The 13,596-nt window shown below is 45.9% G+C and overlaps 2 protein-coding genes across 16 annotated transcripts; one reads left to right on the forward strand and one right to left on the reverse strand.

Moving 5' to 3' along the window:
• Nucleotides 1-2,396: 2,396 nt before the first annotated feature.
• LOC119328570 lies at nt 2,397-7,544 on the reverse strand. Of its 15 annotated transcripts, none has more exons than XR_005159054.1 (8): nt 7,076-7,544; nt 6,678-6,953; nt 5,846-5,948; nt 5,676-5,700; nt 5,237-5,366; nt 3,142-4,736; nt 2,778-3,050; nt 2,397-2,689 (listed from the first exon to the last, which is right to left on the reverse strand). XR_005159054.1 is itself a non-coding variant. In XM_037601560.1 (5 exons), exons 3-5 carry the CDS (start codon nt 4,716-4,718, stop codon nt 2,623-2,625), a joined length of 402 nt encoding a protein of 133 aa, XP_037457457.1. In that variant the 5' UTR covers nt 4,719-4,736; nt 5,676-6,953; nt 7,076-7,544; the 3' UTR covers nt 2,397-2,622. The 15 variants fall into 15 exon arrangements, 3 of the variants coding, with proteins under 3 accessions (XP_037457457.1, XP_037457440.1, XP_037457449.1); XR_005159059.1 differs by having other exon boundaries at nt 5,846-5,962; XR_005159041.1 differs by having other exon boundaries at nt 5,676-5,948.
• Nucleotides 7,545-7,741: 197 nt separating this feature from the next.
• On the forward strand, nt 7,742-11,390 carry LOC119303801 (coleoptile phototropism protein 1-like). Its single transcript, XM_037580954.1, has 3 exons — nt 7,742-8,714; nt 10,527-10,859; nt 10,944-11,390. Exons 1-3 carry the CDS (start codon nt 7,815-7,817, stop codon nt 11,196-11,198), a joined length of 1,488 nt encoding a protein of 495 aa, XP_037436851.1. The 5' UTR covers nt 7,742-7,814; the 3' UTR covers nt 11,199-11,390.
• Nucleotides 11,391-13,596: the final 2,206 nt, after the last annotated feature.

The raw sequence follows: 13,596 nt of genomic DNA on the forward strand, positions 1-13,596 counted from the left end.
ATAAACCACTCGTCTCCCTAGATGAGAGCAAGAGGGGGAGAATTCTGGTCGCATGAGATTAAGTTCTCATGTGTTTCAGGGGACACATGGCAGATTGACTCCTCGATCAGTAAATATGATTCAACCTCGGGTTGAATGACACCTGAGGGATGCGCGACATCCAAAGTCCAACACATATGTGCACAGATTTTAGGTGTTGGGACATTGAAACACCTTGACTCCGTTGTTGTGGGAAATTACAAGGAGTCAAGAGGCATAATAAGAATTCCACGATGATATTGATTCATGAGAATCGTTGTAAGAAAGTCTACATATGTCGACATAAAATTCTTCTCGAGAATTGCTAGGATCCTTTTGGGCCCTGAACCAAATCCATGGAGAGTGTTGTTGCACTTATATTGGTTCAAATGAAAGGAAGCAATTAAGGAAGAGTGGCACTCGCTCATCAAAGAGAGGTATTTACCATTGTAAAACCTGCTCCTCATAAGTATCTTCCAGAGGGAAGAACAGTGAATTTTTGTTTGGAAACAAAAATAAATGAGGTGGTGAGAAAGCGAGGCTTGTAGCACAAGGGTTTTTCGCAGAGACCCGACATCGGTTACGATGTAGCATACCTTCTTGGTATGAGTAGAATTATGTTTTGATACTGAATGTTAATGGCAGTATAGATCCATATGGTTGATGTATGTAATGTCTACATACTCCCATGGGTCAATTAGTTTGGATGTATATACTGAAGTCATTGAATGACTTAATATTCTGAATCCAAAGGTAAATCGCAACATGCATGTGTGGAACTTCTGAAGTCATTCTATGACTTGAAGTAGTCGGAGAATTGTGTGGTGCAACCGACTAAGTGAGTTATTCCTTGACAAGGATTTACTCTCATACTAATGATTGTTGATGTGTATTCATGAAGAAATCCTGGGTTGGATTTTACACCACCTTAATTTGTGGTGTCGATGATCTTATCATCAAAGTCTATATAAGACATGAAATACACACAATCATGTTAAGACGGATATTTGGGTTAAACCAAATTATGATAAGCTTATGACTTGAGCATATTCCCCAAAGATATCAGTCTTCATATATCCGAATGTATTGGAGAAGTCCAATATGGATATATTATATCAAAGACACATATGGTCATGTTATACCTAATATGGGATATAGATCCTTAAGACATAGGGGAGATGGTGAAGTGATAGAGGAGCATGAATTGCCATATCTAAACACCATTGGAGCACTCATATATCTTGCAAAATATGTCAGGCCTGACACTATAGTTTTGGCAATTTATTGAGAGTGCAATTCCCTGAAAGGTATAAGGTTTGTGTAAGGAATATACTGGGATATATCCAGGGCACGAAGGGTCTTGATCAATTTCATTCGGAAAATCAAGATGGGACCATGGTTTGATATATTGATAGTGGCTAATTATCTGATCCCACAATGCCATATCAAAGACTGGGTTTGCTGGAAGAGTACTTTGAAGGAAGTATTCAGAATAGACTATAAACGAGTCCTTCCAGTTATCACTCTATTTCATTTGAAGCATCAGAAAATGTGGATGGCTTCATAGAATGATTGGCCACATGTGAAATCATGTGGAGATTATCATTATCTACCAAGATAATGTCACTTGTATTGCTTATGGGTTATATTTATCCTTGTGAATTACAGAAATGTAAGAGGATAATATGCAAACAGATTATTGTCATATTCACAATATCTCTATCAATGTTTACATTCTAGAACTAGGTTCATGGAATTGGTATGAGATATTCTTGAGGTTTGCAAAGTTCAGGGGGAGTGAAATCCCAAGTTATAACCCATTGGTGATCCTCAAATCACTCATATTGTACTCTTTTTCCCTTTATGAGTTTTCCAGGATGGTTTCTCATATAAGGTTTTTAACGAGACAATATAAATACAAGTGCGGATATATGCCATATTGGTTTTTCCTTATATTTTTCCCACTGGGTTTTAAAGGAGTTTTCGATGGCATATTATTATAAGGTTTCTCCTCAAGTTTTCCCACAGGGTTTTTGAAGGAGTTTTCAGTTTGCAATATACATATGACAAATTGATCAAGGGGGAGTGTTGAGAAATAAAAACATGTGATCAATTGTATGGGAGGGATGCCTCCCAGGAGGTGTCTGTTGGGGAAGAGGTGTCTCCCCAACACACCCCTTCACCATGTATATAAGTGGGTCTCCCACATTGCAGTGGAACTAGTGGATCATTTGAACTTTTCATGTGTCTCTTTTACTTTCACTCTACTAGATGACTCGTTGCGCCAATGGCGCAAAGGCCGAGAGGGAGTCAAGTATTGTGAGAATATTTAGACACCCAAGTCAAAAACCAAATGTGGCCAACACTCCCGCATCCTCTGCTTGGAAGCCGCCTTTTCTCACCGGATCTAACATAGATACATGATTTTTCAAGAGAAAATTTTAAAGAAAATATAAAGCATGGAAGGCTTTAAGTTGTACTATTGAGACCATACCACCATATCTTCATTTAGTTTCTTTAGAAATCTAAAGGTCTAAGAGGATGGTACATGTGAGAAGCTGTGAATCCACAACAAAAAACTAAACTAACTTTCAAACAAACATTTCAAGTTTGGAAGCCACAAAGAAGCAGCCCAGATCTCCCATTGTAGTGGAGGTACATGTCCTTAATCCTGCATCCACAGCCCATAATTTTTCAACACCTAAATCCACGAAATCCAACCGAAGGAAATAATGGCAGAAACATGCGCCATGGCTTACATCTCCGAGAAGGACTTCTTGGCATTCTTGTGTAGGTTGGACACAACAATCCTTGCCGCGAGCTGCAGAAGAACCACACAGGCACCTTCCTTCACCTTGCCCTTGGGGAGGAGGGGGGCAACACTTGCAGCGCCGTGACAAGGCTTTGCAAACGCCGCCTGCGAGAGCGCGCAACGGAGGGCGTCGAGAGTGGAAGCTGCCTCCGCCTCGGCGAGAGAGTAGTGGCCACGCGACTCGAGGCAACACACGAAGCGGTCGCGCTGGAGCAGCACGCTGTGCACAGATGTGTAGGCAAGTAACAAAGATTGGTCAAAGGGAAACAAATTATCCAAAAGAAGAAAAGTTTTATATATTTTCAACGTACCCAGCCATAAAATCAGATGTTTCTTGATTAACAAAATGAACACACAATTAAGCGGGCATAGGAGGCATACAATCATGTACTGACAAAAATCAGAGGGGTTAGATTACGTTGAAATGAGATAAATCATCAAGGTTCCAATGATAGAAATCGTTGGGCCCGATGCACTGATTAATGTTACAGCACACAGGCAAGCTAGACATCTTCGTCTGGAGCGAATACTTTCTTCTTCCTATATATATCGAAGGTGTCTGAAAGTATGAAGACTGGAATCAAAAAATAACAGGGGACAAACCATAAGTAAGCACTCATTGCAATATACCTGATCAATCAGTATTAGGTTGTTAAACAAGGGCAGGCAAAAAGAAATGAAGAATAATTTGATAATTAATGTAGCCTTACTATACCGGCCATTGAAACGAATCACCAACCAAGATCTTTAATTTTTTGATGAATTCTTGTTGGGTTCTAAAGAAGGGTGAAAGGAACCTTAGCAGAAGACGATGCCTATCCATTGGTTTTACGACTTCCGTCAAACTACATTAGCATGATATCTATGTGAGGTTCACGCATTCAAAAATATGGCCGGCTATAATTCTATGGTCAGTAATTCTACAAAACCAGATAAATGTTTTGGAATGGCTAAAGATAACAAGAAAAACAAAATTAGTAACTTTCGGCCAACAAAGCAGAAGTCCAGGATTACTGGTTTGGTGTCAGCCTATTTCTTAAAGCACAAAGTAGCATGGCAAGACAACCTTTCTTTGAGCAAAGTGAGCATAACAGCTACCCATTAAATGCAGTTATGAAGGAAAATTGGCAACCTAACTATAATTGCATAACAACTTATTTTCCAGCAGAAACTACATCATTTCATAGGCCAACCTGGAAGCAAGGATTCACCTTAAATGAAGAAGGAAGCCGAACACACCCACATTATAGCAGCAACAAGAGAATTTCCAAGAATTTATAGACTACAAAAACTCACAGAAACTCCACTATGTGGGACAAACTCACAATTGGCGAGGTTGGTGAGCAATTGCACAGGGACACGGTTAAGCATGCAAACTCAAGAACCTGATTCTAAAAATTGGTAAGCGTGAGATATTACAATTTGCGAGTGTGAAATATTAGATGCTAAGCATGCAAATTCAAGAAGATGATTCTAACAACTACCTCTAGGAAAGTAGTCTAGAATTCATGTAACATGTGGTGTTCTCTGAATAACTGAGAAAATCAGAGGAAACAATAGAAGACGGTAAGAAATAATTTTATATTGCATAATAAGAATAATTAATGAAGCATTGGGGCATAAGAATACATAAATGACTCCATGGTCATCTCTTTAGCAAGATCTGCACTTCAATCCAAAAGTAAGAGATGCCTGTTGCTGATCACTTGCTAAACGATGAAACATTCATACGGACATTATCACTCACTAACTGGTAAACTGGCACACAAAATACACATGCACGAGGTAATGGCTCTATGGGCGTCAAAAACATCACCGATTCATACCTGCACACGAATTGATGAACAAAGGTGAGGACACGCGTGGCTGGCAAGGCAGGAGGAAGCATTGGCAGGTAAGGAAAGAACTGCAACCAAGGGAACCGTAGAGAACATCAGTGGAAGGCACAACAATGGAAGAAATTGAATAAGCTAATTCTTTTAGTGTTCAGAAGTACTGTACAAAATAACCAAATGCCACCACTAATTTTTTAGCATGTACCATAATCAAGCGTCATTGAAAATTTCATTTAGCAGGGAATCTAAAAGGAGAGAGATAAATATGCTAATTGACATGGAACATCCTACTGTGCTTGTTTGCATTCTCAAATCACCGTGTTGATGTTAAATTTATTCCTGAAGATAGAACTAAGGCATCGCAAAATATTTGAATGACTGGAGCGTAGAGGAATCTGGGAAGCTACATCAGTGTTCAGGTTCACTCATGAATGAAATGATATCACCCCCTACCAAATCCAGCAATAAGATCAGTGCGGATGCACTAAACGCCAGAATCCGATCCTAGCCAAGCATAAATTTGCCATTCAACAAGAGAAAATTGAAATTATGGGCTGGAGGAAGTACACACTGGGATGGTACTTCTCGACCAGCAGCATCACCATGCCATCCCCAGATTATGCATTTTTTTACAACGTCATCTTCAAATAGTAGCTAGCATGTGCAGTTTGGCAGGGAATGAATAGTCTGCATGTGGTGATCTGCACATATTATGAACATACATACTAAGGCTTTAGTTCAAATAAATTAGTCCTATTGAATTAGTAATGTACTGTGCTGATTATTAGTCCGACCATGCAAGTACAAGAAAATCAATACAGTAGTGCAAGGTCATACAAGAAAACCGGTCCTAGAAAGCTAATTCTTTTAGTGTTCAGAATTTATCACCTCAAATTTGTTAGAACCACACAGGCCAAAAACATTTTTGCAAATACAATATATGCAGAACTTGGTTCTGTTTACAGTACACATGCCTGAAAGCTTAGTTGCTTCAGTTCGCTGAGAATTACCTAGTCAGTCAGGCACAATTACAGCCTGTAAAAGCAACAAATAATGAAAAAAGTCAGATAAGTAAATCACAAGCCACAACAGAGTTGTAAATGTTTACTTCATCAAAAGGTTGGCCAGTAGATGTAAGGTTAGATCCACATGGATAAAACGTAGAAAAATAATACTCCACCGGCGGCATCATGGCCATGGCCTCGAGCGGTGGTAGGAGTGACGCAGAGGGGGATGGAGTGGAGGCGCTATGGGCAGGCCGACACCGACCTGGTCACTTGAATCTGAAGCAAGATGACTATTTTGTATTGTTAATGAAAAAATTGAATACTGAAATGTATCGAGAATTAGAGAATGTACTGCATGAATCAAGCTTTTGACCCAGAAAATAAAACCATACAATTCTGTGCTAACCTTTAGTTCTACAAAATTAACATATACTGAGATCTGTTCAAGCTCCTTCTTAAAAAATAGCTATATTAGACGGTTCCCAAATTCAACAAAAGGTGGGTTCAGCCATGCGTACTATCAAAGACCTGACCACTTGACTTTAAAGCAAGATGACAGTTTTATGTACGACCAAACAAGGGCGCAGGTGACAAGATCTCTGCAAAAATCAAGCCATTCAAATGCACTTGAGATCAAAATACATCATGCACAGACAAATGGTATTAGCTACGCTGTCGTTATTCTATTTTGTTTCTCGAGCAGCGACTCAATTAATATTCTCACTGATCCAGTTTACTCAAGAACTTCTGAACCAGTTGCAGGACTCCTATGGACTAAGGTACTCTAGCTGCTTGCATCTTTCAGAGGATCTAATTAGAACCAATTCTATGGGTGGTTTATCTTTTTAGAACTATTAGTATTCACTCAGTGGAGAAGTGCAAGCAGGAGCTGACTTTAGTTGGAATGAGTGTGCTAGAAAATGTGGCCAATAGATTGTACGTCGGCAAAGTACGAACTGAAACACTTGAGGATCCCAGTGTTAAAAGTGGATGTTAAATTCAGACCTTATCAATGTAGGATGTGAATCCCAAACACTAAACGCGATCTGCAGGCATAAAAAGAAACAAATAATCTTTAGATTCTCCCCTGCAGAATAGTAGAATAATAACATTTTGATTCCTGGACAACTCCTTCCTCCAAATCACATTCAGTTGACCCTTCTCCACTCTCAAATCCTCCTTCTGGGGCTGAAGATTTGGAGGGCCGCAACTCGGTTCTCAAACAGATAATAGAGCATGTAGAAACCAATCCGATCCAATCCTCCTGCAGCAGAGAGGGAGCTGCACGAGCGCGAACACGAACAGAGCACAACAACCATCCGCTTGTGTGAGAAAGCTGAATCAAAGGACCAAATCGAATAGAGACAGACACATGGAGGAGGTGAAGAGGGACGAGAGGGCACCTTGATGAGCTCCATGGCGTCGGCGTCCCGAGAAGAAGCACACAGACGGGGGACGGCCGGTGGGCGGAGTGACCGCTCACGGACGGGAAGCTCGGGCGCGGGCTCGGCGGCCTCGCGGTGCCGGCGGGGGGAGGAAGTGGCAGCTGACGCCGACCATCGTCGTGGCTCTCCCTGCCGGCAGGCGCTCGCTTCTCCCCACCGCTTCCCACTGCCCACCCCGTCGTGGCTCTCCCTGCCGGCTGCCGCTCGCTTCTCCCCACCGCTTCCCATTGTCCACCCCTGCTCTCCATGGAGACGAGATGAGCCCCATCTGGACCAGGCGCCGTCGATGGAGGAGGGAGGTGGAGGGGCTACACCGAGGGAGAGGAAGAGGAAGAGGAAGAGAAGGAGGCGGCCGGAGGAAGCGAGCACTCGAGACCTTATCCCTTCCCTCGTAGCTACAGTAACGCAGACGAATAAAAGGAGACGTGGCCACGGCCGCTAGTTGGGCACACTTGCTCATCCTTTATATGTTCAATTATACTATCAATGAAAAAAAACTGGCTGTTCATTAAGAAGAATTAAGACTCAGGCCACACACACAAAAAAAAAGAACTAGCTCCATGTAGTACAACACCACCGCGTGGCTACTACAACAAGTTTTATGGCACACACATCTCACCGCCCCGCAGACCGCTTGTTCCGAGTTCCAACAAAAGAGCTTGGGCTCAGCCTCAGTTTTGCACACCTGCGCAAAACGATGAATCCTCCATCGCCAACCCAATGCTCCAGCTCTCCGTCCCCGCGCGCCACCGTCGAGCCTACCGGCGCCCATTATTCCTCGCCGGACCCAAGGCGCTCCTTAACCGCCGACGGCACGCCCCCGCGTGGTGCCAGCGACGACGCGTGCGTCGCCATCAGTGACGTCGACGCCTTCGCGCGCACCATCGCCGCCATCCGGTCCAAGCCCCAGGCGGCGGCGGCGGCGGCGGCAGCCTCGCCCTCCTCCGACCACCTCGCCTCCGTGCTGTCCCACTACGCGGCCAGGTGGCTCCCGGATGTTGCCGCCTCGTCCCCCTCGGGGCGCTTCCAGCTGCCCCCGGAGAGCCCCACCGCCACGTGGCTCAAGAAGCGGCTCCTGCTCGAGTCCCTCGTCGCCGCGCTCCCGCCCGACGACGCCGCCGGCGAAGACAGGGACGACGGCATTGCGTGCGACTTCCTCCTCCGCCTGCTCCGCGCCGGGAGCATGGTGGGCGCCGACGCGGCGCTGCTGGGAGACCTCGAGGCCCGCGCGGCGCGGCGTCTCGACCAGGCGTCGCTCGGCGCCGTCATGATCCCGGCGTTCGGCCTGCAGGGGGTTGCCCGCGATCGCCACCACCATACGACGACGACGACGACGACGCGCCCGCCGTGCGCGACGCTGCTGGACGTGCCCCTTGTGCTTCGTCTGGTGCGCGGGTTCCTGCGGGAGGGCGCCAAGGCGGGCGGCGGCGGCGCGGCGGCCGCCAGGGTGGCGAAGCTGGTAGACGCGTACCTCTCCGAGGCGGCGCTAGAGGCCGGGTTGCGGCCGGCGGAGTTCGAGGAGCTCGCGCGCGCCGTGCCAGCGTACGCCCGCGCCGCCGACGACGGACTGTACCGCGCCGTGGACACCTACCTTAAGGTAAATGCGGCGTCTCTGCTTGGTTAAACATGTTTCTGCTGTGTCTTGTTAGTTAATCTCAACCGTACATCGTCATGGCAGTGATTCCATCATACTCCTACGTCCTGTTAGAATAAACGGTCTCGCGCCATGCTCTTCAGTCTGCACGCGTGCCCTTGATCTTTAGAACTTTCAGCAGAAATGGAATCATTGACGTGTTGATAAAAAAAGTAAGCAGCACTACAACGTTGCTGCCAGTTTAATAGTAGTACCGCACTCCCTCGATTTTTTTCACAGTATATTTGCTCAAAGTTGAGATAGTACATGAACTATCTCAATAAACAAGGTAATACGTACTCCAAAGAGAATATATAACGCACAGAAATGGAGTACTATATTATCTGACAATCTCAATTAAACTAGTAGTATCTGACAATCTCAATTAAACTAGTAGTAGTACGGTACGTAGTAGTATCTCTTCCCCACTTGGGATCTACTAACAGTCGCTACTATCAAAAATTGGCTCTAATGTTTTGACATGCCAATAATTGGTAGTAATACCAGATTTTTTTTTTGCGGGGTAGTAATACCAGAAATTGCTAATAGTAAGTAGTTGACAACTTTTTTAGAGGTTGATACGGCCATTTGGTATCCATCCAATATTCCAATTGCTAGTCAATTTGTTGCTCCAAGGCGCGAGGTCAAAACTGGAGCATTGCACTGTAGTCAGTGTAGCTGATGCCTGATGCTGATGGCGAGGCAAATCATTCGAGCATGGCATGGCATGGCATGCATATGTATGCAAGTTCTGTGGTTCCCTTTTCCACCAGCCAGCCGTTGCTTTGTCGATGTGATATGCCGAAAAGGCAACTCCAATAGGACAGTCTCTCACAGGGCGTGCACGTGGTTCCATGCATGGGAGCTGTATACGTTGGCCGATGTGACTGTGTTGGACGCATGCATGCTATGCTCGAGGTAAAGGAAAAATGCAAGGCTGGAAGTACACCCATGTTTCTGTGCGTTTGACCATAGTAATTCAGGTTGGACCGTATCATACGCACATGATACAGTAGTATTACCTCCGTGATGGTTTATTAGTTCCTTTGTAATTTACATCAAATTTTGATTAAATTTTAACTAACAAAATATTAATACATGTCAACAATAATTATATTGTTAGATTAGTATTTGAACGTGGTTTTCAAAAATATATTTTTTGTGACATATGCATGAACATTTTGGCTTTGCGCTCAGAGCCTGTTCGACAAAGCATGCACGAGTTCCTCGCTAGTACTAGAATTTTGTTCTAGTCATGCCACTAGCATATTTAGATCCAAAAAATTTCATTAAAAATAATATTTTAATACATTTTTTTACTCTTTGATCAAACAAAGAAAACCATTATGTTTTGCACCAAAATCCTTTAGCTTTTTATAAAAAGGTGGGTTATATGTTTCATTTCTGAATAGTGTACCAACACCCTAGTTCCCCACACGGCCACCCGTTCCTGTGGGATCCTTCTCTTCGTTTGTCCTTGGCAAGATGAGATTAGGGCCCACCCGCTCAGATCTACACCTACCCGTTTGTACCATCTCCAACAATGCACAGTCTAGTCACACCAGAAAGAAAGTAAAGAAATATCTTGGTTTTTGGACTCGCAGTGGTACTTCGTAGGTACTTGGCGAGAGCTGGGTTTCACAATGATTTTTATTATCTGCCCTTGCACATGGATGAAGAGACCTGAGTATGTTGGTGATACACGACTACACGAGTTGCGCTCGGGGTCCTGTCCGTGCCGTTGATTCTGATGGCTCTGAGACGTGTGACGTGCAGGCGCACCCGCACTCCAGCAAGGAGGAGCGCCGGTCGCTGTGCCGGCTGATCGACGCGCGCAAGCTGTCGACGGAGGCGGCGGCGCACGCCGTGCAGAACGACCGCCTTCCGGTGCGCTGCGTGGTCCAGGTGCTCTTCTCCGAGCACGGCAGCAAGCTCAGCCGCCTCGCCGACTGGAGCGGCTCCTTCCGCTCCCTGCAGAACAGGAGCCCCGGCGCCCTTGATCTCACCTCCTCCTCCTCCGCCGCCGCCGCCCGGTGCCCGTCCAAGCGCGAGGTCGTCTCGCAGCACCACGAGCTCCGTCGCCTCCGCGAGGACGTCTCTCGGCTCCAGGTCTGTACATTCTGTGTGCATCCGCATGCTTCGTCAATCTTTCGGGTCGACGTTGGTTGCTCACGTCTTGCTGCGTGCGTGCAGGTGCAATGCCACGCGCTGCAGGCGCAGGTGGAGCGGCTGACCTCCGACAGGCGGCGGCGGGGGCTGTTCAAGTGGGGGGCGTTCCTGTTCGGTGGCGGCGGCGGCGCGGACGCGACGAGGGTGGACGACTCCGACAGCGGCATGGAAAGGACGCCGCTCAGCGGGTCCAAGAAGGCCCGCGCTGCCGCAGCCGCCGCGTTGACGCCCGCGACGGGCACGCCCACGGTGGCGAGGTGGCGCAGGTCACACTCGTGAATGCGACTGGTACCAGCAGAAAAGCTACGTGCCCGTGCCGGCCATCTGGTCAAGCGAAAATGTTTGTATGGACTGGTTTTGTTTGGTTTGGAATCTTAACGACACTTTTGTCGTTTTAGCTCGATCTTAGTTTTTTTTCTTTTTAGAAACAGCTCGATCCTTGCTGTGAAACTAACGCTGCGCTTTCCTTCAGAGGGGTCGTTATAACAGTCTTGCTAAGTCTCGTTATCTGTGGGATCTTGCATTGAGATCCGTGTAAAATTTTCTTTCCAGTTTTTTCTTCTCTATTGCATGTTATATCAGTTCAGTGGAGTGAATTGCAAGAAACCCCACATTTGGGGCTTATCTTGCAGAAAACAACTTGGTCGCTAATCATGTGCAAAATCCACCGCGGATTCCGTAACAGTGTTGCAGATTGCACTGAACAAGTGATTTCGCGCGGTTGAGGGCGTTTCCGACAGGTGGGGCCCAATATGCGTGACGTGGCGTAACGGACGCGGTGACGGCGCCGTTTGCGCGTACATCTGGTCGAGCCGGACCGACCGACCGACGGCGCCCGACCAAACCAGATCTGCTCCGTCCTCTCCCTCCAGCTCCAATCCATGGCGACGACGAAACCTGGCGGCGTGGACGGCGGCGGGGGAGTTGCTGCCGGTGGGGATGCTCCGGGCGGCGGTGCTGGAGATGCACCGGAGTTCTGCGGGAGCTCCAATCCCTCGAGCGCGCTGCCTCTTCCCCAACCGCCGTCGCCGCCAAAGTCGTTGGAATACGCGGCGGCTACTGCGTTCGCCCAGGCAGTGAAGGCCAATCCGACGGGCAGCCACCATTTTTCCTCCTCCTTCGGCGGAGTGGAGTAAGTCATCCTCCTCCTCCCTTGTCATTTCCGCGATTTGTATTCTAGGGTTAGGGTTGTAGTGTTAGGGTTCTATGGTTGGTGTTCTTGGGTAGTTGTAGTACGGTTAAGGTTGTAGTGTTAGGGTTCTAGCATTAGGGTTAGTGTTAGCTGTTAACGGAATTTTCAATAAACTGTTAACTATGTACTGAATTTATTGAACACTGTTAAATGCATTTTATCTGAATTTGTAGCTTGGATGATGAAGAATGGGAAGTGAGGTTCCATTTCCTAGACAGAGATAACTTGGAAAGAACAATCTGTTTATCAGACATAACCTTCTGGAATCTCATTGCCCTAATAGAGGTAGAAGGCTATAGTTTAAGGGATTTTATGTATTATGTTAGAGATTCAGGAGTTGGTGTGTGAGGAATGGAAGAATTAACTGATGATGACAAGGTGGAAGAAATGTTGGATGACATAGCTAGGAAAGGAAAGAATGTTGTTAACATTACAGTTATGAGAAGTGATGCACCTAGACCAGTTGATTTGAACATTGGTCATGCTTATGAAGAGCAGGTTCCTTTGTCAGAAATAGGTGTACCAGTTGTCTATGAGGTAGACAATTCAGGAGTTCTTTTCCCCAGTCCAGTGAAACCCCAACCACTGCCAGTCCAAGTAGTGAACACACAGGAGAGCTCTTGTTTTTTGAAGCAAAAGGGCCGAAGTGAACCTGAGTTTGCTCTAGACAATGGTAATGAGAGGCATGAGTATTTCATGGAGACAGACCAAGAGCAAGAGCACATTGAGCAGATGATGGAGCAGAAAAGAAATGAAGAAATTCAGAGGTACAGGAGTAACATGATACAAAGAGAGAAGTACAAGGCAGCAAAAAGAAAACTCCCACAGCTGCTTGCTGAGGAGTTCACTGATAGTGAAAGTGAGGATGAAGATCTTGAAGATGAGAACATATTGGCAAGGTTGGAGGCAATGAAGAGGCATAGGGATGATCCACTACATCACTTTGAAGGATACACTGATGTAGAAGAGCTATATGGACCAGATGAGGATGAGGAGGAGGAGAATGAAGGAAGAGATGAAGAGGAAGGACAAGAGGAGCAACTAGATGAGGGCTTGAGAGGAGGAAGCAGTGTAGGAGGAAGCAGTGCAGGAGGAAGTAAGAGGAGGGGGAAGGGGCCAACAACAAGATCCCATGCAAGTTTGGATCAAATCATAGAGCAAGACTGGGCACCTTCATCTGATGAGGAGAGCAACCCAGGTGACTTAACTCAGGAAGAGAATGATTGTGCTCAGCTTCCACCATTTAAGCTACCAAATGGTAGGAAGAGCAGGGCCAAAAAGAATAAAGTTAGGGTTTGGTATGATGAGGAGAGGGAAAACCCACAAGAACAATTTGTCAAGCAACTTTGTTTCCTAGATGTCCAGCAGTTCAGGAGGGCACTCCTTACATTTCACATCTCACAAAACAAAAACTACTCATTTCATAGGAATTGCTCAGATAGAGTTATTGTAGTTTGCAGTACAGATGACTGTCCTTTTTTCATT

This window comes from Triticum dicoccoides, chromosome 1B (genome assembly GCF_002162155.2).
Source record: "Triticum dicoccoides isolate Atlit2015 ecotype Zavitan chromosome 1B, WEW_v2.0, whole genome shotgun sequence".
Taxonomy (NCBI): domain Eukaryota; kingdom Viridiplantae; phylum Streptophyta; class Magnoliopsida; order Poales; family Poaceae; genus Triticum; species Triticum dicoccoides.

Excerpts from the sequence above, each read along its gene's own strand:
- LOC119328570 (XM_037601543.1), bottom strand. The coding sequence starts at position 3,217 with ATGATTGTATGCCTCCTATGCCCGCTTAATTGTGTGTTCATTTTGTTA. Across the intron at positions 2,690-2,777 it reads AAGAAGTCCTTCTCGGAGAT|GATTAAGGACATGTACCTCC; the intron begins GTAAGCCATGGC and ends CTGTGGATGCAG.
- LOC119303801 (XM_037580954.1), top strand. The coding sequence starts at position 7,815 with ATGAATCCTCCATCGCCAACCCAATGCTCCAGCTCTCCGTCCCCGCGC. Across the intron at positions 8,715-10,526 it reads CCGTGGACACCTACCTTAAG|GCGCACCCGCACTCCAGCAA; the intron begins GTAAATGCGGCG and ends TGTGACGTGCAG. Across the intron at positions 10,860-10,943 it reads AGGACGTCTCTCGGCTCCAG|GTGCAATGCCACGCGCTGCA; the intron begins GTCTGTACATTC and ends GCGTGCGTGCAG.